The following is a 23644-nucleotide window of genomic DNA, read 5'->3' on the forward strand; positions in this document are numbered from 1 at the left end:
CACAAACCATGCGAGTTGTTTCTGGACAGTATGAGTGTGCATTTTGTTACCTTCTTTTCTCTTAAATAGCTTATGTATTTAGAAGACTGAACATGCTTATGAGAAAAAAAAACAAACAAACATTATTTTGAAGGCAACACAATTTAATTCCGGTTTTTTTTTCGGGTTGCGCCTGCGCAGTAGAAACGAATCAGCGCAAAGACGGACCTGTCGTTTCCTGGAGCCTAGTTGAAATGCTTTTACTTTAAAGTTTTTTCTGAAGGTAACGCGTTATTATTCATGTGAACCGTCTTGTTTACTTGGGTACATACATCTGTCACGGTCTCTGTTGTGTTGGAATCTGTAGGACACATTCGTTCATTCATTTGCTGTTGTTTTTCCTTCCTGTCAGCAGCAGTGACATAGGAAACCATGGCTGATTCAGTGGGGGTGGATAATCAGAAATTCTGCTTACAAGAGGTGCTCGACACTTTCAAGTTATGTCTGTCTGAAAATAAAGAAGTCTATCTTGAACACTACGTTGCTGGCTGGCGTGGTCTTGTAAAGTAAGTATGAGTGCTGTCAAACAGGGACAACTGCATTTTTGTTTCCTTGTGTAAACTAACTGTAACAAACCTGTCTGTCATGGTGTCTCTGATCATCTCCTTGTTAGGTTTCTGAACAGCTTGGGGAGTGTTTTTGGTTTTATTTCTAAAGATGCCGTCAACAAAATCCAGATCCTGGTCACTTTCCTCAATGGTGAGAATGGGTCTCAATACGTCACAGTTCAGTCAATGGTAAAATATGAATTGGACAATCAACTAGTGGACTTGACCAAGAGAGGCAGCTACCCAGAGTCAGGCTGCCGTACTCTGCTGAGGCTCCACCGGGCACTGAGATGGTTGGAGCTCTTCCTTGAGCGCCTTCGCACCAGCACTGAGGACAGCAAGACGTCAGCCATGTGTTCAGAATCCTACAATGAGTCCCTTGCCCAGCACCATCCTTGGGCGATCCGTAAGGCTTCGGGCTTGGCGTTCTGCATGCTCCCTGGAAGGCCAGCTTTCTTTGAGGTGATGAATGTAGGCCCACCAGAGCAGGTTGTAGCTATGTTAGGGGAAGCCCTGCCTCTAATCTCAGAGGTATACCAGATTACAGAGGACCTTTATGCTCAACATAACCTGCTTGATTTACCTTAAACAGCAAGGAGTGCTATTGTTTGACACTTTGTACTGTACATTAGAAGAAATGGTGAAGTATTCAAACTTTGTACCTGGTTATGGGTTGTCAAGATAGCTGCTACTCTTGCTTTGTGTTAAAAAGTTATTTAACCAATCATACTTCTGACACATTTAATGACACTGAATCATTTATACTTGAATCATTACAGGGTGGGGAAGCAAAATTTACAAGTAACATTTAGTTGTTTTTTCTCAGCAGGCACTACGTCAATTGTTTTGAAACCAAACATATATTGATGTCATAATCATACCTAACACTATTATCCGTACCTTTTCAGAAACTTTTGCCCATATGAGTAATCAGGAAAGCAAACGTCAAAGAGTGTGTGATTTGCTGAATGCACTCGTCACACCAAAGGAGATTTCAAAAATAGTTGGAGTGTCCATAAAGACTGTTTATAATGGAAAGAAGAGAATGACTATGAGCAAAACTATTACGAGAAAGTCTGGAAGATACTATTAAAGAAGAATGGGAGAAGTTGTCACCCGAATATTTGAGGAACACTTGCACAAGTTTCAGGAAGCATGTGAAGGCAGTTATTGAGAAAGAAGGAGGACACATAGAATAAAAACCTTTTCTATTATGTCAGTTTTCTTGTGGTAAATAAATTCTCATGACTTTCAATAAACTAATTGGTCATACACTGTCTTTCAGTCCCTGCCTCAAAATATTGTAAATTTTGCTTCCCCACCCTGGTACATACTTCATTCCTAGTTTTTAATGCAAAATTAATGTTGATTGTAATGCGGCATGCTTATTACTATTTGAACAATGCTTCCCCAAATGATTATTTTCTCCTGAGCTTTTGCCTTCAAGTGTATTTTTTTTTAATTAACTGGAAGATGGGACCTACAGTAAAACCCAGTGGTCCTTGTTCACTGTTAACAGCTGATTGATTTGTTGCTGTTTACAAAAATATTACATTGCCATGGAACTAATTACACTACTTAATTTGGAGCAAATGTACAAATAAGACAAATTGTTTGCAGTATGATCAGACACATGATAAAAAGATAATAATACAATATCTTGCATGTAATATTATAGGTGTGTGATGGAGGATAGCAGTTTTGAAGCATCACTGCAATGACAAACATGCAAATGTGCCAAGCAAACCAAATTGTCACAGAAAATTAATACATAACATGGAATATCTGGAACAGTATGTACCACAGAAATGCTGCTTGGGAATGCAACAGTCATACCAAAGCTGAGAAAGTTTTACTCTTACCAAATGCTTCTTTTTTCTTTCCATCCAACTGTACTAACTGAATATGTAATCTTGCTGGACATGTTAAAATCACTAAGCAAAAGTTTTTGCATTGGGTTTAGATAACCCCCTGTATATAGTCACTTCATTAAATCTACAAATGATTAAGCATTATATGTTTATAGACCAAGTAAGACAACTTAAATGTTTTACTATCACTATATTTAAAAATGAACATGATTGTACATCATTTGAAGGTAACTGTGTTTTATTTTGCAAGAACTAGCTGTATATTATTAAGTGTGAGTTAAACTATGGGGTTATATGAGACTGTAACTTAATACTTCATTTATGTGACAATAAATTGAGGTATCGTAAACTTGTATCATGTTTTTTAATGCCATCCAGAAAACGGTTTGATTGAATTTTGCAACACGGATAAAAAAAACAAGAGTTTCTTGAAGCTCACTCGCAGCCCCTCTAAGCCTCATCATGGACCCCCACCCCCCATGATGTTCATTTAGTCAGAAACCTAGTACTTCTCCCAATATATCCATGCTATGTATCATTAGTAAGAATCTATCCTTTTTTTTTTGCCTTTTGGGTATTTTTACAGCAATAATGAGCACTAAAGAATGATTCATCATAAAGTCAAGACATGCCGAGGATTATTCTTGATCCTTTAGCTCAGGGATAGTCATTTATGATTTGAGGAGGTCTGGAATAGAAAAAATGTCCTTGTCTACAGGTCTGCAACATCATCATGTTTAACCCATTCAGACCCAAACAACCACTGTTGACCAAAACCATCTACTGATCTAAAATGTTTAATGCCTGTTGATCCATTAATCCTATCTAGACATGTAAATAATTGATGTAAAATGCAGTTTGTCATCTTTTCATGGTCATCAGATATAACCCATGTGGACGTTCAGAGGCTCCGTAGTGAACGTGTAAACACAGTCATCTTCTACAACATTGATTCACCAGTAAAACTCAGAGTTTGACAAGTGACAGTAGATAGAGATGCATGTTTTTACATTCAGTTATTGCTGAAAAAGGAACTTTTTCTTCAGTTTTCTGTGTTTCTGATTTAATAACCTTTGAATTTATGCTGAGCTTTTATGAACATCATGGTCAGTGAATTAAATATCTGAAAATATATGATTTTCTGTAAAAAAAAAAAAAAAAAAAAAAAAAAAGCTAAAATACAGAGGATGATATTATAATAAATGGTAATAAATCACTTAAAGCTTAAATCTACTGAAATTTTTTTTTAGAAACAGTCACAAAAGGAGCACTGGGTCTTTATGAGTTAAGTTGCAATGTAATTTTTTTATACGTTAATTTAGATATTTTTGAAGTAGCATTGTCATTGTAATAACATCTCCACAGTGTGAAGGCTGAGAATAAAACCAAACGAAGATAACATTCAATGTTATTTCAGGAATATTTAATTCTAGCACAGGGGTGTCAAACTCATTTTACTTCAGGGGCCACATTAAGCCAAATTTGATCTGAAGTGGGCCAGACATTTCAAAATGTTCATATTTGTTGAGGTTGTTTGTGTTTTTGTGAAAAGTTAGTTTGTTTTAGTGTAAATACAGTAAAATGACATGAAAATATTTACATTTACAAAGGGGAAAATTTCGAGCTGTTAATATTTATAGGTTATTATGATTGTATTTTACTGATCCGACCCACTGGAAATTTAAGTGGTCTGTTTGTGGTCCCTGAACTAAAATGATTAATATCTTCAGTGTAATTTTTGCATTTCACAAATTCATCCCAGGGGCCAGGCTGGACCCTTTGGCAGGCCAGATTTGGTCCCCGGGCCGCATGTTTGACACCTACAGGGTGGGGAAGCAAAATTTACAATGAACATTTAGTTGTTTTTTCTCAGCAGGCACTACGTCAATTGTTTTGAAACCAAACATATATTGATGTCATAATCATACCTAACACTTATTATCCATACCTTTTCACAAACTTTTGCCCATATGAGTAATCAGGAAAGCAAACGTCAAAGAGTGTGTGATTTGCTGAATGCACTCGTCACACCAAAGGAGATTTCAAAAATAGTTGGAGTGTCCATAAAGACTGTTTATAATGTAAAGAAGAGAATGACTATGAGCAAAACTATTACGAGAAAGTCTGGAAGATATTATTAAAGAAGAATGGGAGAAGTTGTCACCTGAATATTTGAGGAACACTTGCACAAGTTTCAGGAAGCGTGTGAAAGCAGTTATTGAGAAAGAAGGAGGACACATAGAATAAAAACATTTTCTATTATGTCAATTTTCTTGTGGTAAATAAATTCTCATGACTTTCAATAAACTAACTGGTCATACACTGTCTTTCGATCCCTGCCTCAAAATATTGTAAATTTTGCTTCCCCACCCTGTATGTTCTAGTACAACTCTTATAATCCACTTTAGGCGTCTATTTATTACACTGGTCAACAACAAATTTATTGTTTAAGTTTTTTGAGCTGATTTAGGATAATTTTGGTGTGCTGAATCCAAAAATCACATTAATTTTGCTCAATCAGGTCAGCTTTCTGAACTATGCTACATATTGGCTTTTTAACATTTTTGCTTACATTTATGGGCATTTTCATATCATATGATACAAAATTCTTTCATATTTCTTGCAATAAACGAGTTCTGAAGATTTTACTTTTGCCAATTTATGATTAATGTTTTTTTTTTTTTTTTTTTTTAATATTACAGGTGAATGAAATGGCTTCGACTAGAAGATCTTGCAAAAAAAATAAGCCTGACGTATTCTGCTACATCTGCGGTGAATACACCATTGTACCTAACAGGAATCAAGTCACAAGTTTCATAAAGTGTGCTTACCAATCTTATTTTGGTATTAATTATTATATTTTGTGAGAAGATCGAATTTTTCAAAATCAAATTAGCAAAAAAAAAAAAAAAAAAACCTGACCCGATTGAGAAAAACAGATGTCATTTTTGGATTTAGCGGTGCAAAATGGTCCTAATTCAGTTGAAAAAACCTAGACAACTTGCACAACACATTTTTTTGTAACCCAGTGTTATCTTTGCAGTTACTTACTTCCAACAACAGGGGGTTCCATGTCTCCACCCACTAATTGTTGTCAAGGTAACCAGGTTGTCATGGTTACTTCGCTGACGCTAAAGAGGACTTCCTGCTCAAGCTGGATGAAAAGCGACTAAAAGGAATTGGCATAAACGGTATTTTAGGTGTTTATCCTGTACTTTATGTCCATGTATTACAGCAGATTCGTGTTGTTTCCTTCCGGTTTCTCCAGGTCAGGTTGTAGTGTTTGTTTGGTAGTTTTCTGTACTTTTTTGGCTAAGGACTGACGCTAATAAACAAGCCACTTCTTCTTGGTTCAGTAAGGAAGCCATCATCTTATTAATGCATTTAACCAGGCCAAAGTCCTCTAAAGGGCGAAGCAGACCCACGGTAGAAGACACAGACACCATCCCCAGGCCACCTTCCACTCCTAAATCTCCCGTGTACGGTGGCGTGGACAGAAACCTCCGCTCCCACTCTCAGCCCGTGCTGTGCCAGACCGGTCTGAGCCAGGATGAAGTCCTACAGATGCTGCAACACGTCCCTGCTGCTCCACCACAGTCCTTCAACAAGTATAAAGTCCTCCCTTCCATCCAGAGGAGTCAGTCAGAGCTGGGTGCTGGGATAAACCTGGACAACAGGATGTCCCACCTGAACCTGTCAGAGCCGGATCTACCTAAAGGAAGAACTGTGAGGAACATCAACATGGTCTCTGTAGGGCCCCCAGATCCAGGACCAGCAACGATCAAGGACCCCAGAGGGACTGGTGCTTTGCTCCTGGCCATCCGAGAACCATGGGGTCAGAGGTTTGAGCAGCACTTTGACCCATCAGACACTCTGCTCCAGGTGAAAGCCAGTGCAGAGGCCAAGTATGGAGCAGAGTATGGAGAAGCCTCCATTGAGACCATGGATGTCCCACGCAGGACCTTCACCGACATGAACATGACTTTAGCCCAGTGTGGCATACTCAACAAATCAGTGCTGTGTATCTTTCAAAATGAGAATATAGTAGATAAGGAGTAAGCTCAGACGGAAGCCATGATGATATTTTAATAGCCTATACCAGGGGTGTCAAACTCATTTTAGGTCAGGGGCCACATTTGACCTCAAGTGGGTCGGACCAGTAAAATAATAACGGTGAAAAAATGTAAAATTATATTATGATCAGATTTACATCTACAAAGTTTCCTTAAAATCTGAATAACAATGAACAACTTGAATTGTCTTAAGAAAAACAAGTGCAATTTTAACAATTTTCTGCCTCGGTTTATCAGTTTATCATTTATGTGCATTCCAATCACACAAAACATTTAGTAACAGGCAGAACATTGGGAAAATTGCATCTACTTTTCTTAAGACATTTCAGTTTTTTCATATTTGTTCAGGTTATTCACATTTTTATAAAAGTATAGTTTGGTAATATAAACATTTTCGTGTAATTTTACTTTTTTTTTTTTTACACCAAAAAAACAGAAAATTTGGGGTTGTCATTATTTATAGGTTAATATTTTACTGGTCTGACCCACTTGAAATCTAATTGGACTGTATGTGTCTGTATGTGGAACCTGAATTAAAATGGTTGTGACACCATTGATTAATATCTTCTGTGTAATTTTTGCATTTCACAAATTCATCCCGCGGGCTGGATTTGGTCCCCAGACCGCATGTTTGACACCTGTGGCCTATACAAATTCTCTATATTGTGTTGATAGCAGACTCAGGGTAATTACATTAGTTAATCTGGGTTTGCTTAATTTTTGCATATAAACCTTAACGTAATCTTGATATAGTCTATAATACACAGATAAACTATGAAGTTGTGTTCTGTTGATTCTTTGGTTTTGATCTCAAGGATTTGGACATGCACACACGTGTAATTATTCAGGTTTGCAGTAGTACTGGTGTTAAAGACATTACTACATATGTACACATCTACAGGCCTGCTGACACACTGCAAAGGATTAACCGATGCCATTTTTAAGAAACTTCCCTCGTCTGTGCTGTATGCCAAATTAAGTTTAGAAATAAGCTGCAGAGGTTATTCAGTTCATCACTATACAAAAGTCACATTATGTAAACTTTGCCCCGCTTTTAAAAGTCAACGTCAGTAGTCATGACTCAATAATTCATCCTAGTCATCACCTTAAAACCGCTAATTTATTAAATTAACACAGACACAACATGCTCTCTTTCAGCTGCAGGTGTTTGAGGTGATCACCATTATGAGAGAACTCTGTTTAGATTGAATGCATTCAATTTTCTGCATCAATAACATCAATTTCACTGTGATGTGCTGCTATACCTGGACAGGGCTTATGAAAGATTTAAAAGGCACAACAGATTACTCTGAAATATTTATTTTAACACCATACAATCACACTATAAAGTGCAGAGAATACAAGGATTGCAGGATGACAGTTACAGGTATTGAAAATGTATTTTTAACAATCAAGTTGAATAAAGCTGAGACAACTGTTTCAACAACTCCATTGTTGCTTCATCTTACTTGATCAAACGCAAAACCAAAGAAGAAGCTGTCGTACAGCATTTCCAATACAACAAACTTTTTTTTTTATGCCAATGTCCTTTTTTCCTAAACAAAACTTTTAACTGGTATGGTCTGATATTTGAACACCAAACTGAGTAACAGGGAGCCCAACAGTCCACTACCAATAAGCTGAAATACAGAAGGGACTTTAACCTGTAATAGATTCAAGTCAATTAAGGGTTTGGAAAATCTGAACTCATACCATGCAAACATCTATGGATGAGACATCAGATATCCCACCCATTCTAGGATAGTGTTCACTCCACTTCAAGAAATCAAGCACTGCAAACTATCAACAGGAGTGCTATTACCACCACTCTTAATGCCGTTTTAACAGCTAGTTAGTTTAGTCTCAAGGAGACCCATTATAAAGACTTACAGTCCCATAAAATTAAATCCAAGTCTTAAACATGCAATTAGTGCGATAAGGAAAATGTCTAGAAACAATAAACCCTTTAAAAGAACTTAAGTCAAATTTGAGGTACAAAGTCCATCTGTCTCAGTAATAGGTAGTGCATATTAAAAAGCATTCAGCTCAACAATTTCTCCATTTCCTCCAAGTTTTCAGTGTCTAGTTTTGTAATCTTCCTCTCTGTGGGAGAAACAGAGAAAGGGGGAGAAATCCTGTTAGTTCAGTTTACCTGCTGTTTTGTACATTAAATGACAAACTAGAGGGCACAGGAACATACTAAAATGCATCTCAATTTGGGTAAGGAGATCCATGCTGTGTTGGCCATCCACCAAGTTCACCGCAAATCCCCTTTTTCCAAAGCGTCCTGTGCGGCCAATCCGATGCAGGTATGTTTCACTGTCAGCATTCCCGCCCATGTCCATTGGAAGGTCAAAGTTGATCACGATAGATACTTGTTCAACATCGATGCCTGTTTTAATTATAAGCACAAATAGGTTCGAGGTATTGATCCTCCACACACAAAATATACATTTCAATATCAGATACAACTTAGGCCGTGATGTTACAACTAACTACATGCACAACAGGCAAACTATTACTTCTGCAATTTGCGGCAATTACTCTGAAATTTAGCTAAAACTGTAAAGTGTGTGGGGATTTTACTTATTTAACAGTACCATTTTTAATGAAATCATATTTGTGTGGATGTTGCTTTAATCTTTCTTACCTCTGGAGCACACATTTGTTGTCACAAGGACCTTTTCTTTGCCGCTCCTAAACCTTTCAATGACAGCAGCTCTCTGTTCCACAGTCATCTCCCCACTTAGCAGAGCCACCTGGTGGCCCTCTTTGGCCAGCTCTGCACTCAACCAAGCAGCCATCTTGCGAGTCTAAAGAAAACTTGTTAAGTAAGCTGAAAGGCTCATACTATATTTAGAATATATGAAATATACATGTAATCACATGAAGGATAGATATTAACTTCTTACAAAACAAAGTTAATGCATCAGACTTACATGGCAGAAAACCATTGCCTGTGCAATGGTAAGACATCCATAGAGATTACAGAGTGCAGTGAATTTGTCCTCCCTCTCTCTACAGACCACAAAGAATTGCTTGATGGTGTCTAGCGTCTCCTCTTCACGCTTCAGTCTGATGATATTGGGGTCAGGGACCACACGCTCTGCAAACTTCCACACAGACTCCTCAAAGGTTGCAGAGAACAGGAGCATCTGACAGTCCTTTGACAGCATTCTTCATCCACAGAAGGAAGTGGAGGAAAAGAGTTCAAAATCATTGCTTGCATTTGTATCTTCAATACTATTGGTACGAAGTGCAACAGATACAAGTACAGATAAAATTAAAAAGGAATCACTTTTTTACATCTGCAAAATCTGATTGATGTGTACGTATTTATTTATTTTACCATTTTAGTTTAGACCCTATGTCTTTTATTTAGAAGTGTGACCAAAAACTTTTAGATTTGCCAGTAGATTTCATCCTCCCTTTGTAAGTATACTCTCAAAAATGTCTCTCATCTCCGTTGTCAAAGGCTGATTCCAGATGAGTCTTGCACAAGTATAAACATAACATAAGGTTGTTACGGTGATCAAGTTATTAAAGTGTAAATGGAGATGGAAAAAGACAGAAAGGCTAATATAAGACAAGACACAGGTCAGGTTTAATTTGATCTTTTGTCAGAAAGTGATTTTTTGACTCATAAAAGAGGCCTTTTAATGAAAGGGCTAACAGTTTTGTTATAAGTCAAGAAAATAAATTAAAGGCTTTTTTTTTTACTGTGAATTACTAAAATTGAAGAAAAGGATATTGTTCTAGATGTTGGACATACAGCAATGAGTAATAAAAGCATGTACATGTCCTAAGACCAATAAAAACCATGTGTATAAATAAATGAAATGCCCAGTCTCAGTAAGAGATGCTGATTTATACTACGCAATACAAATAAGTGGGGTAAAATTTAAGTAGCACTTTTGTACTTCATTTATGATTTACTTTATGCTTAAGAACAAAAGTATCACACTGGTTACAAAGCATATTAGTTTTTGCATCAGGTTGAATTGCATTGTGTTGAATCAAAATGAGTGGAATTAACAATAATACATGAATCACATTGGTAGTTTCCTCATAGGCATCTAAAATAGTACACTGGATCACTAATATCACTATGTGTATCATTAAAATAGCCCACCTATGGATACGGATGCTTTGGTCGTGATGACCCTGTGTTGCAATCATCACGTCAGCCTCATCCAGCACAAACACAGAAATCTTCTTGGGGTCGATTATCTTGAACTTTGTACACCAGTCCAGGACTGTGCCTGGTGTTCCAATGACAATCTGCTCCTGCAACTTTTTCCCTCGCTCCACTGAACAGATGAAGACAGTCAGAGAACTGTACAACACCACTGGTTACGTCACACTTTGCTGAAAAGTCACCTTACAGCAAATTACACCAAAGGTTATTATTTAATTAACATGATCACACCGTTCTTACATTTGTTTCCCCGAATGGCATATGCCAGTTTCACCTCAGGATAGAATTTCCCCATCTGCTCTATTACTTGACCAATTTGCAGAGCGAGCTCATATGTTGGAGAGATGCAAAGGCACTGAAAGAAACGGCTTGTTAAAACATCTCAGAATGTACAGCTGATGGGGGACAAGGATTTACTCTGCAGATTACATGATGCACACACCTGAGTCCACTTATTGGCAGGGTTTACATGGCTGAGCATGGCCAGAGAGAAAGCTGCAGTTTTACCCGTGCCAGACTGTGACTGGGCAATCAGATTCTGAGGACTGAAACCAGAGAAAACAAGAAAAGCACTCAGAGAGCGCAGACCTCCGCCAAGATAGATCTGTCCCCCCCCGATCACCACAAAAATTTAATCATTTGTTCCTTGTGCCAGTATCAACATTTCCTGAAAATTTCCTGAAAATCTGTCCATAACTTTTTGAGTTATCCTAACAAACAAACAAACAAACACACAAAGCAAAGTGATCACAATACTTCCTGGCGGAGGTAATAAGACACAGAACTACAGTAAAATCAACAACCTTCAAGATCACCTGATAGAACACATTAAAACAGGCTTTCAAATTTGAGCTAAAACATGATGTGTTATTTGCAAAAATTAAATCTATATTTGTAAACAACCTCTGAGCAATAAATAAATCGAGTCAATAAGTTGGTCAATTTACTGACCAATTTGTCCACATGACCGTGCTACCAGCCCAAGCGTGCCCCTTGTATTAAAATCTAATTGAAATAGCTAAGCATCAGCATGTTTCACTTCACTTTCAATTATTCATAGGATATTCTTGCAAACTTTAAGCCCCTGACAGAAAAAGTATAAATACCTTTGTTTAGGTTTTTATATGAGTTTTAGCATTATTTTACAATGTAGAAATCAAACAAGGATAATGTAAGAATCTAGAAACATTAAAAACAGCAGTGAAATCTGATAAACCACTGGCCTGGTTTTCCAAATGTGCATTTGTGTGTATTTTTATTTCCTGTTAAATTGGTACTTGAGCTCAGAGGCATAGGCGTAATGAGACACAAACCTCTTCCCAGATAATTTCATAAACATATTTACGAATGTCAAACTTAACGCTTAATCAAGTCCCTGAAATCCACAGCCCCATTAAATAACAAAGTGCCTGAAGCCACTTTCTACACCAAAGATATGCGCAATAAGTGCTATTAATAAGCAAATATATCAGGATGAATAGTTCAACTTCAGAAAATAACTTGGAAAAAGAAACTCACGGCTGAGCCAACATCATGGGCAAAGCATTCTCCTGGATCCTGGATGGTCTGTTGAAACCCATGTTGTACACTCCCCTCAGGAGTTCAGGTTTCCTACAGAAAAACAAGTCAAAATAACACTTGTAATGTGACTTTTAAGGCTAATCAAGTGTCAAAATGTGTTTGAGGTGACAACCAAAAACTCACAATCTCAGCTCCTCAAATGTCTTTACAGAATACAGAGGAGAGGTGGGGTCCTTTTGTAGAACCTCCACCTGGTTTCTGTTCTTCACCAGAGTGTGTCGAATCAGTTTATTCAATAGAGATTGTTCAGCCAGGTCAATCTTGGCATTATCTCCTTCTGCTCTGCAGTCTGCATGGCCCAGTTTGTCCCCCTCTTCTCCTCCACATGTCCTGTTTACATTTTCAGACCTCCTTGGTACGATGTTTCCTAAAGAAGTGAGGGGGAGAAATGATTAAAGACCATCAAATCCCCTTACATGTTAAAATATCCTCCTGAGACCCAGTAAAGTGAAAGTTTTAGCTCTTTTATATTAAACAATTGTCTTGATTGGAAACTGTATAATGCAACATTTTTTTACAGATACATTTTTAAAATTATTTTATTTATTTTTTTAATGGGATGTCCTTTGTTATGGACAGCATTTTTTTGTTAAGTAAAACTGTCAAATTTTTGTACTTTACAGAGGACAAAAATGCATTGCTGGGTCCCAGGAGAATATAATTGACGTTAGCTGTTAATTCTATTAATATTTAGCGAAGTTCTTTACCATTTATATCTGCTCTCATGTTTCGTGGACCACCCAGTCGGCCCTTTTTCTTTAGGAAGTCCAACTGGTCGGAGAAGATAAAGTTTGACTTAATATTAAAAGTTGTAAGATGCAAAAAAAAAAAAGAAAAAAAAGTACGTGATTAACTTAGCGTGCCATTTTGTATTGACAGCAGAGATGCTATGTAACAGGTTAAGCTAGCCTGCTAATGGACGACAGGCAAGTTGGATTTATTTTTTATTTTTTTGGTTACCTATTAGTCTTACCTGTGAGGGCACAGTTGTGGCTTCTTGGACTTCGACAGCAACCGCCCACGAGTCTTCTGACATCTTCGGGCCTTTATTTCGAACCTTTTTTCCAAGCGAGCGACGGATATAGCAAAAAACTTTGAGTGATGTGCGTGAAAGTAAAGTGACGAAGCGCGCTGACCTGACCTGAACCAACCGCAACCCGCTGGACCACACCACCGACGGTGCGTTCATAGCGTAGGACATATGGTGATTTCAGTGCCTGAGCCGCAATGACAACGACAAAAACGAATATTCATACGACTAAAAATACACATATTTTTACAGTAACAGCCCTATGAATATAATAAAGCTATTTATTGACTTAATTTGAGGTGAAAATTGCAAGAATACAAATAAAAGTACGGTCAAAAGTTGCTTTGAAATTTTCACCTCTCTGTTCACATTATGTGACTTTTTAAATCTTAGAATTAAAGTCTTACTGTTACTAAATCTAAGTAACACAAATAAACACAATTTCTGTTTTACATTAACGGGAAAATGTTTTGATTTTGAATACAATTGAATTTTTTTACGAGGCTCAGTGAAGGCATCGCATTTGCCCAGCCCGTATTCAGAGGGAGCCATGTGACACACCCATCACAGAGGACCTGCAGAAACTACTAGCACCTATGATCAGGTATTTGACACAAGAAATGCAATAAATAGGTTATATTCATATATATTATATACTTTATGTACTTTAGATTTCCTAAATTATTATTATTAATTTTAATATGTCTGTTTGCTAATTTATCCAAGGAGTGACAGAGTGATTTATTTTCTTCTTCTATTATGAAATTATCAAAATAATTTGTTTGTTGTCAGTTGTAGCGTTAGTGTAAAGTAACTTTTAAATTGTTAGTGGATTTTCTTTTTGTCATGCTCTCTTGCTGTGAAACTGAATGTGTGTGCTTGTATTAATGTGTGCGTGATGGTGTGTTAACGTGTTTGAGAGGCATGAGCAACAGATAGGCAGTGAGAGGGAAGGGGTGTGTGTGTGTGTGTGTGTGTGTGTGTGTGTGTGTGTGTGTGTGTGTGTGCACAGACAGAGTTTTATTGGCTGCAGGTTAATTCAATTTGGAGGCGGATGCTGAATTTCAGCCAACCCACCCACACCCATACACAAACACACACGTCTACATTCTCTGGACTACCAAATGATTTTATAAACACATATTAATTGTCATGGTAACCTCGCAAGAAAACAGATGGATCAAACCAAGTGATCACAACACACAGACAGCCAAACACCCACACTGGATTTGCAACATTAAGGGCTTTCCAGAGGAAGATGAAGAAATAGATAAAAACAAGACCGACAGGAAGAGAGAGATTATGTGTGATAAGAGGGAGACATGCACTGGTCCCTCACCTCCTACCCATCTGTTCCTCCCAGCTTTTATTTGTCTCACCTCCAGCCATTTACCCAGATCTCTACCTATTAAAAAGGATACCTGAATGGTTCTTCTTGCCATTGGTTTCAGTGAGGGCTGATGTGAGTGGGTGGTGCCGATGCTTTGGGTACGTAGGGGATGGGAAAGGGGATGTTTATTGGTAGAAGTGGACCCTGTGTCTCAGCCCTTCTTTATCTCTCTCTCTTTCTCTCTCTCTCAAACCCTCTAAATCCAGTAGCCTCAGGGAAGAGGAGGAGGAGGTGGAGAAGGAGAAGGAAGAGGAGGAGGAGGAGGAGGGGAGAATAAATGAAACAGTATTTGTAACCACATGTTGCTGTGCTTGATTGAACTGATGCAGCGGCTGCTACCTACCATCCCTGTCTTTGCATTGTACATCTAACGATGTGGCTGCAGCATCTGTAGTTTCTGCCACCTGTGGCAGCACTCCTATTCCCTCTACGCCACAGAGAGAGAGAGAGAGAGAACAAAAAAGGGGAGCTGAGAGAGGTCGGTGAGGAGGAGAATATCTTTCATGATAAGTGGACTTCTGACAGAGATCCTCGCTGTATACCCAGTTGACACAAATGAAAGGTAAGATAATGAGACAGATACTGTGATGAGCTCAGATGCATTTTAATGCCGCAGTCTGCCTCTCTCTACTTCTTCTCACTGATTATGCATATGTTATCCATCACTGTCATTTGTTTAAATAAAGAAGAGGTCAGCCAGATGGTGATTAAAACTGCCAGTGATGCTCGTCGATCTGCAGATTCTCAGGCTCTGTGTTTCAACAGGTGGTTCCTACAACACTGCTCACAGTTTTGACAGTAATGAGTGCAGGGGAGTATGGCAATGCTGATAAAAAATGTTCAGAGTTGATGGTTTGGTGGTCTTTTAGCTACCCCAGAGAGGGGAAGGATGATTCATGTGACAGAACCATTGAGGAAAGAGGCACCTGGGGACTGACACTTTAAACACTAATTACTATAAGATGAAAGAGCGTTAAGATGTGCTGGAAAAAACAGACACCTGCCAGCAGCAGCGCCCAGAGAATTAGTTTTATGAAGCATGATGCTTACTTTAAAATTCTAATTTTATTAACTTCTGTATGGAATAGTATTCTATGCCTTATTTGAAATGATATATTGATGTTAGAGTTATCTCATAATGTGTAAATTGTTCCTGTAAATGTATCAACGGCTGTATTCCTCTGTCTGCATCTCCAGCTGTGTTTGTCTGGACACATGATGGCACTGTTGAGACATAACAAAAACCTCTAATTGTATCTGTGTGACCTTTTCCTCACCATAAATAACCATTTAGTGCCTAAAACCCTTTATGACTATTAGAAAGACTGATCGAATTTGCAAGTGCATTAGTGATTCAGAGGTACTTATGGAACTTAATGGGAGTAAAGTTATCTCATCTTGTTTATAGAGCTGGCTGAGCCTCTTAGAAATTTGTTTTAAATTAACATCATTTTGTAGAGAGAAGTGACCTCCCGATGTTTTAATCTTAATCTCAATCTCACACTATTACAAGTGATGGCACACTTTGGAGACTGGTCAGTCTGCAGGCAAGCAAGCAGAGCTGTCTCTATGGAAATTGCTTTCGTCATAACACTTCCTATCAAGCCCGTGCTGTGGATCTGGTTGAGCAGCAGACACAGACCCTTGACAGCAATATAAGCAAGACTGCTGTTAGAGGAGGCTGCATTCACTCTTCAACACAGCTTGAAGCATCACATTTTTTTATGGTATTTCTAACTTGATTAGCAAAACTGCACTCTACCCTGAGCAATTATATTTTATCCTTTTTACACTCAAATGGCACCAAACATTGGTAGTTCATGATTATATTTTTCTCTCTTGGTGTATTGCAATGATATTCCCAACCTTATTTGGTTTATTGCTGTGACGTTTTCCTCTAAATTATAACAAAATGCTCAATGAAACCATGCACCCGGTCATATCTTTGAGATTACTGAGGTTTGGATACTTACAGAACTCACTGGGCTGAACAGACATCAATCTCATCTATCTTTATTGTCTACAATGAGACATTATTAAGTGTTTCATGTTTGAAAGCAGAAAAAAACGGAGTGGTGTTTTTCTGCAGATGACTTTATGTGCTAACATACTGTTACTGTTTAATGATTTTTTTCTGGATCAATACACAAGAATCTTAAAGCAGCAGCATGCCTGGACTCATTAATAAGGAGACAAGGAGCGCTCTGCCCCTCAGTGTCTCGGACATCTCCTCCTGTGTCAGGGGCTATACCCTGGCCATGACCACTTCTATGACCTATGAGAACATTGAGGATCATGCAATTGAGGGTGAGTATGCTCCAGAATGCATGTGTTGGTTGATCTGATCTCAACTAGGTTAAGTAACACCCTATTGATTACAACCATTATGTTCCTTGTCTTGTCTTTTAGGAATCTTTATCTATCCTCTGGAGGAAAATTCCATTGTTGTAGGATTTGAGGCAATGATATCCACTCAGATAATAACACTGCAAATTAAAGACAAGACAAAGATCGAAGACTGTCATCTGGATTGCTGCAACACATCTAATGGAACTCTCCAGAATTGTAGCGGTAATCAAATATCATTTTTAACATCTAGAAAAGTTAAGTCATGCTGGGTTTTTCCTAATATTATATGGTTTAGGAGCAGCACAAAGCCATTTCAGGCACCACCTAAGCTAATTTATTGCAAAATCAATGAGGAGAGGATCTAATAGCTCAGTGTTTCTCAACCTTTTTTGAACAAATGCTCACTAATGGCATCAGGAGTCTCCTGCCACTGCCCCCCCCCCATCTCCAGAAAAAAAATTGTGACAGTGATGGACCTGTTTGTGGGTTATATAACTCTGTAGGTAAAGCCCCCCTTAACATCATCATTGGCCACCTGGCACCCCCCGAAAACAAATTTAGGATGGGGGGGGGGGGGGGGGGGGGTTATGCTTTTCTATAAATAAGCCTGTTTGTGGAGGACATGGTGGGTTATATAGCTCAATAGGTAAAGCCCCCCTCACCTCATCATTGGCCACCTGCCCCCCGAAAACAAATTTAGGATAGGGGGGGTTTGACATTATTCTATAAATAAGCCTGTTTGCGGAGGACGAGGTGGGTTATATAGCTCAGTAGGTAAAGCCCCCCTCACCTCATCATTGGCCACCTGGCGCCCCCCCCCCCCCCCCCCCCCCCCGAAAACAAATTTAGGATGGTGGGGGGATTTGGCGTTATTCTATAAATAGGCCTGTTTGTGGAGGATGTGGTGGGTTATATAGTTCAGTAGGTAAAGCCCCCCTCACCTCATCATTGGCCACCAAAAAAAATTTGTGACAGGGGGGCGTAAGACCAGGGGGGAGTACATGAGCAAATATGTGCCTCTGTTATACGTTGGACATGGGCTTACACTTGGGGGGGGGGGTGATGTATAATGTTGTAATGTACAACAGTGACTAACGCCCCCCATTTGTGCATGAGCGCCCCCCTTTCAGCTTTCTCATTCCAAACACCCCCCCCCCCGAAGATTTCCCAACACCCCCTGGGGGGTGGTACTGCACCCATTGAGAAACACTGTAATAGCTGAAGCTGGTCCCTAATTGACTTTATCAGCAAATGTTGTTGTTTTAAGCCTTTTTGGATGGTCTTTATTATATGGCATATCTAGTGTTTCCACAAAGTCGTGCATGGGTGATGTATAATAATAATAATAATAATAATAATAATAATAATAATAATAACAATAACAACAACAACAACAATAATAATAATAACAGTTCCCACCCCTGCATCTTAGCCTTACACAAACTATAGGAGCATGTTGAAACCCTGGAAACGCCTAAGCCCTGTGAAAACACATGGAAAAACCTGGCACAGGATTTATCTAGTCATAAATATTTCATAAATCCTTTAATATAATGCAGTCTTTTGTTACAGGACATATAGTGATGGATGAGGATTTGGAGAGGACGGTGCTAGTGGTTAACCTCGGGATCATCCCTCCTATGGAGACGGTCCATATTCTCGTTAGTACCTCTTCTGAGCTCTTCACCCTGCCCAACGGGGGCATCAGAGTCTCGTCCCCACCTGTGTGTACACCTCGGGTTCAGAGGTCCATCAACGAGGAGCAGGGACTGTCCCCAAACTTCTCCAGGGCGTAAGTCAGGAAAACAATGACGTTAATACCAATGTGATGAATGTGGTGTCGTTTAATAACTGACATGTTGGTGACTAATGGGCGATGTCTGTACCATTATTATCTATATTCAGTCAATATGGCTCCAATATGACTGAAGTTATGTGTGCACGTTTAGGCGGGACCGACATACCAGTGCTTCAAGTCCTCATGATCAAACTCCCAACTCCCCTCAGCCCATTTTAGCTTCACTGCTGGAGGAGGAGACCATCAACTCCATGGACTACGAGTTCAACTTCCAGATGGAAATAAGGGCTCCATACCTCCTCGCAGGTCAGAGAATTAATCAATACTGGTTGTATAGAGTAAAGGAAATTGCTGGCATTGTTATAAGCCTTGGTAAGTTTATTTACAGTATATAGTACTGTTAAAAACACAACACATCTGTGCCCAAAGTGCTGAAAAAGTTTCAGTCAGCTAGGACGCAATCCAAGTAACATAATTCAAACACATTAAACCCAAATGATATTAGTATTTGTAAGACATGAGCTCTAGAACAAAATTCTATTCTATTCTATTCTATTCTATTTAATTTTATAAGTGCATAAATATTCATAATTTGATGAACTGACTACATTTAGTTTTTCATTTATTACTTGGAATGACTCCATTTGTGGAAGCCAAAAAAATAGGGATAAAGATGTATGACGTTAAATATGATTTAAAAAACGTTGTTTATTAAAGGTCCCATATTGTGTAAAGCCAGTTTCATCTTGTTCACTTTTTGCTGTTGACAGGTGGGGTAGATTAAGTTGTTTTTTACCTGTAATTCGATTTGGTTTTGGTTTACATTGTAATGTTCATTTTAGTTTCATTTTACTATTGTTTTCATTTCAATTAACAAAACTATATGTCATTGCTAGTTTTATTTTTTGTTGACTACAGTATTATAGTAAGTAAAATTTACAAAAAAAGTGACATAAGAACAATGTAGACATAACGCCATAAAATCTTTCTCTAAAAAAAGCTCCCCTAAGTAAGAAATTTCATTCAACACAACTTAAACAGAGGGGAATGACTGCCTGGATGGATCGATCCCCCTGAGTTTGCAAGTACTGGAAAAGGTACCAGTTGGAGAGCTGGCTCATGCAAAGCTGTCAAAAGTTATCACTGAGACTTTAAATTAGATTCTAAAACCAATGAAGGGACAATAAAAGTGGATTTGTTCAGTTTAAGAGTCTTACTGTAGCCATCTGTACAGACTGAAGATCATCAAGACCATATAAAACTGAATTACAATGATCTAAAGGGAAGAATTAAAACTATAGGATAATAACTCCTATGATGATATGTTTTAAGTCTTGTTAAATGAAAAAAAAACAAAAAACTACTTGAACTAACTGGAGATGATCATCCTGGGACACTGACGCATCAAACATACACAAACAGGTCCTGAGGCTCGACTAAAATGAGGATCTTAAAGAATAATAACTCTGTGCGGTACCTGTTGTTATTATTTCCGGAGATGGAGCCACTTGTTTTTTGATCTGTGTAGGTGTGGAGAGCCCGTCTCATGCCATCCGAGCTGATGCAGACCCTCTGGCCCGCTCCGCCACCAGCATTGTCGTCACCCTGGCTGACAAGTACACTTATGACTGTCCTGTCACCATCCTCATCTACCCCAGTGGTAGGTCCACAGCCTCCACACTCACCGTCTGCATGCCTCTCCAATTAGTCTTTCCTCTCTCTCATTCTCAAGTTCAATATTTTGAAACTGTTTGCATCAGCTGTGCCACATTTTTCACACTATGTTTTTTGTGTTAAGTGTTTAATCGGATCAGCGACAAGGTGATTCACTGCCTGGCTTTGTGCGCCTGAATGCCTCCTCGATAAAAGTCCTCTTATTAATATTTGACATTCCCATGGAGTCTGACTGTGTGGGTGTGCAGTGTCAGGTCTTTTCTTTCCTGTGCTCGACTCTCTATGCCTTAACGCTGTCTTGACCTACAGTATGTGTGGGACTGTTGTCTCCCAGAGGCAGGAATGAGCCCCAGCCTCTATGATCCAATAGGCCTCTTATGAAGGCTTTGTTCACAAACAGACCTGCGGCCAGAGCTGCACAATTTAGTCAAGGTCAGGCTGCTGCAGTTTCAATCACAACATGGATGCTCAGCTCCAGCAAAGTAAACAGGCAGACTGAGCCACTTGAACTGATTTAGATGCCTTATAGACATACAGTACAATGAGAAGCAGCAAAGGAAATAAAGTAGGGCTGTTTGTATTTGCTGACAATCTACCATCTACTATGTAGTGAAATATAAATCATCAAAATCAAATGAAATTTATTTGTACAGTGTCACATCATAACAAAAGTTTTCTCATGAGACTTTACATTTAGAGCTGGTCTAGAGAGAGACTGATAAAGGGGGGATAGGGGGAGACACATGGATGCAGAGCAAACTGCACTACAACTGTCAAAGACTAAAACAACTAGTGCTCATATAATTGCCAATAGCTAGAACAAATGTCCATAATTTTTAGTGCCTCTACTCCAAATACAAGTATTAACAGTGGATATACACTACTACTACAGCTGTTAGTACACATAATACAAACCACTACAACTTATGTAACTATATGACAAGTGGTGCCAGGCAAAACAAACCCTGCCCCTCGCACATATTGTAGTTTATTTTGGCATCAGTCCAGCTGATGTCATCGTGTCTACGTGTGTGCTGATGTCAGCATATCAATTGTCTCTATATATGTGCCAAGTCTGAAGTAAATTGAAACAAAACTGATGTTTTTATATAGACATGTGAAATTTCGCCCATTATAAGTAAATGGGAGAAAAAAAAAGATTTTAAAAATTCATAACAAATGTGAACACTGACCTACTGTTCCCAAAAGGTAATGACATCTGTTCTGGGTCACTGACTATCTATAAACCCAGTTTGGTATGAATTCAACCAATAGTTTTGCTGCTAGAGTGTTAACAACAAAGAAACAAACAATACCCCTTGCCTACCCTTGGGGGGTTTGAGGTAATAAACACTATCACAGCTATATGGATTTGAAATCCTCAGGTGATGTTCAGTCCTCTGAGCTCATTTGTTTTCTTGAAACCCAGATGTGATAAGATTAATTTTCATATCAGTATGAGGATTATTCCTCCCTACACATTACACATTCCTCCTGATTGCTGTTTCCCAGTATATGTGCTCGGTATTATCTGTCTTCTTTATGAGATAGATATGATATGTCATATTTGTAATAATGACTGTCCCAACTGATGGTGTCATTTCAGAGCCTCATCTGCCACATGTGCTCATTGAGAACGGAGACATGACACAGGAGGAGTACGATGAGTACCTTCACGGCCGCAGTGATTTCATCAAGGCCACCAAGAAGGACTCCAGCAATGAGAGGAAAGTGAGTGTGACATTGACACCAGCATCACACTGACAACAATATTGTACCAGTGAGGCCCTAAAGACAACAATGCACAAGAGAGTGAATACTGCCATGTAACAAACACCAACAGTGTGAAGCTGCAGCTTGTGTTTCATTATCCTGTCATGTCTTACAAGACATGTGTGAATGAGATGATGCATTACTATCCAGTAGAACACATTACAAAATGAACATAGGTTTCATGTAGCTCCTGTTGGGTGTAGTTTAAATAAAATTGCTCAGTGTTATAGTTCTTGCTCTTGTACTCTGCTACAACACATAACCATTATCTTTCTTTGTTATTAAATGTGCTTATATCGGAGAAGCATTGTTACTTTTCAACCTACACAATTCCAGCCTCTGTTTATTTATGAGAAACATATGTGACCATTCAGTTCTCAGCTATGATTAGGTTGTTAAGTGACCAGTGGACCTAAACAGGGGAAAGAGAGCACTTAGCCATAAAAATGGGTTTCTATGGAAACACTCCAAAGGCTCACCTCATTCTGCCTGGAATTTCCTGCACATCTGAGATAATTGATGTTCTCTGTCTATCGACCTGACCTATCGTGTCTTTTTTTGTCTCTGTTCTTTAGGTGTTTAATTAAACCTTGAACAAATTTACAACAAGCCCAGTTGTCTCATGGCATCTAAACCCATTTAAAGTCACTACTGTGTATTTTGATTGGTCTGCCCTCATAGGTAGATGTCATTCACAAGCGACTCCATAAGGATATCCTCCACAATCCCGTGGTCATGTTGAATTTCTGTCCTGATCTCAAGCCTATCAGTTCAGATCTGAGGAAGGTGCACGGCGAGTTCATCTTCCTCATTGACCGCAGTGGCAGCATGAGCGGGGTCAATATTAACCGTGTGAAGGTATTTAATCTCTGTTTTTTATTTTTGATTTTCCTAAAAGATGCAGATTTATTCAGAAATTAGTGCACACACTGATGAACTATAAAATGTAAAGTCTTACACCCTATCACAGGTTGAAATTGGGTATCGCTTCACTGATTTTTGCTAAGAAAATGCATCAAAAGAAACACAATGAAGCTAGTCTTTCACACCTGGAAAATTGCTTTTTCGATGCTCGTACCACTAATGAAAGCATCTTTGGAAATAATTAACATGCTTAGTCAACTGTGTGAACTGCATGTATTCATATCAGTCATTATTTACCAAAGATCTCCTTGTGTCCTAAAGACAATATTTTTTTAAAAATAACATTGTACATTAATCAGTTGTCTTTATCTGTCTGGCTGCGTGTTCACTTGCTCCTCTGCTTACTGATGTTCATTTGTGACTCAGACTTAGTCTTTTGTTAAATGTGTCTGACGC

At 38.6% G+C, this 23644-nt stretch overlaps 4 protein-coding genes across 4 annotated transcripts in view; 3 read left to right on the forward strand and 1 right to left on the reverse strand.

Annotated features, from left to right (window-relative positions):
- Positions 1-183: 183 nt before the first annotated feature.
- cptp (ceramide-1-phosphate transfer protein) lies at positions 184-1361 on the forward strand. The gene is made up of 3 exons (XM_030139674.1): positions 184-262; positions 395-545; positions 653-1361. Exons 2-3 carry the CDS (start codon positions 412-414, stop codon positions 1173-1175), a joined length of 657 nt encoding a protein of 218 aa, XP_029995534.1. The 5' UTR covers positions 184-262; positions 395-411; the 3' UTR covers positions 1176-1361.
- A 4138-nt stretch (positions 1362-5499) lies between these two features.
- Positions 5500-6545, forward strand: ubxn10 (UBX domain protein 10). The gene has a single exon (XM_030139415.1). The coding sequence runs from the start codon at positions 5837-5839 to the stop codon at positions 6515-6517; it is 681 nt and encodes a 226-aa protein (XP_029995275.1). The 5' UTR covers positions 5500-5836; the 3' UTR covers positions 6518-6545.
- Positions 6546-7835: 1290 nt separating this feature from the next.
- Positions 7836-13427, reverse strand: ddx19a (DEAD-box helicase 19a). Its single transcript, XM_030137907.1, has 11 exons — positions 13284-13427; positions 13018-13081; positions 12434-12677; positions 12248-12340; positions 11172-11274; positions 10970-11084; positions 10664-10841; positions 9471-9708; positions 9182-9344; positions 8732-8923; positions 7836-8634 (listed from the first exon to the last, which is right to left on the reverse strand). Exons 1-11 carry the CDS (start codon positions 13344-13346, stop codon positions 8573-8575), a joined length of 1515 nt encoding a protein of 504 aa, XP_029993767.1. The 5' UTR covers positions 13347-13427; the 3' UTR covers positions 7836-8572.
- A 1610-nt stretch (positions 13428-15037) lies between these two features.
- Positions 15038-23644, forward strand: part of vwa5b1 (von Willebrand factor A domain containing 5B1) — a 35534-nt gene continuing 26927 nt past the window's right edge. Inside the window, exons 1-8 of the mRNA XM_030137896.1 lie at positions 15038-15292; positions 16882-17037; positions 17140-17301; positions 18652-18871; positions 19029-19183; positions 20406-20537; positions 22158-22282; positions 23006-23182. Coding sequence (XP_029993756.1) covers positions 16899-17037; positions 17140-17301; positions 18652-18871; positions 19029-19183; positions 20406-20537; positions 22158-22282; positions 23006-23182 — 1110 coding nt within the window. The 5' untranslated portion in view covers positions 15038-15292; positions 16882-16898. The remainder of the gene's footprint in view (positions 15293-16881; positions 17038-17139; positions 17302-18651; positions 18872-19028; positions 19184-20405; positions 20538-22157; positions 22283-23005; positions 23183-23644) is intronic.

Source organism: Sphaeramia orbicularis, chromosome 7, assembly GCF_902148855.1.
Source record: "Sphaeramia orbicularis chromosome 7, fSphaOr1.1, whole genome shotgun sequence".
NCBI lineage: Eukaryota > Metazoa > Chordata > Actinopteri > Kurtiformes > Apogonidae > Sphaeramia > Sphaeramia orbicularis.

Coding starts and splice junctions, on each gene's coding strand:
- cptp (XM_030139674.1), top strand. CDS start 412: ATGGCTGATTCAGTGGGGGTGGATAATCAGAAATTCTGCTTACAAGAG. Junction 546..652: donor GGCTGGCGTGGTCTTGTAAA/GTAAGTATGAGT, acceptor TCTCCTTGTTAG/GTTTCTGAACAGCTTGGGGA.
- ubxn10 (XM_030139415.1), top strand. CDS start 5,837: ATGCATTTAACCAGGCCAAAGTCCTCTAAAGGGCGAAGCAGACCCACG.
- ddx19a (XM_030137907.1), bottom strand. CDS start 13,346: ATGTCAGAAGACTCGTGGGCGGTTGCTGTCGAAGTCCAAGAAGCCACA. Junction 10,842..10,969: donor TGCCATTCGGGGAAACAAAT/GTAAGAACGGTG, acceptor TCATCTGTTCAG/TGGAGCGAGGGAAAAAGTTG. Junction 9,345..9,470: donor AGGCAATGGTTTTCTGCCAT/GTAAGTCTGATG, acceptor AGTTTTCTTTAG/ACTCGCAAGATGGCTGCTTG.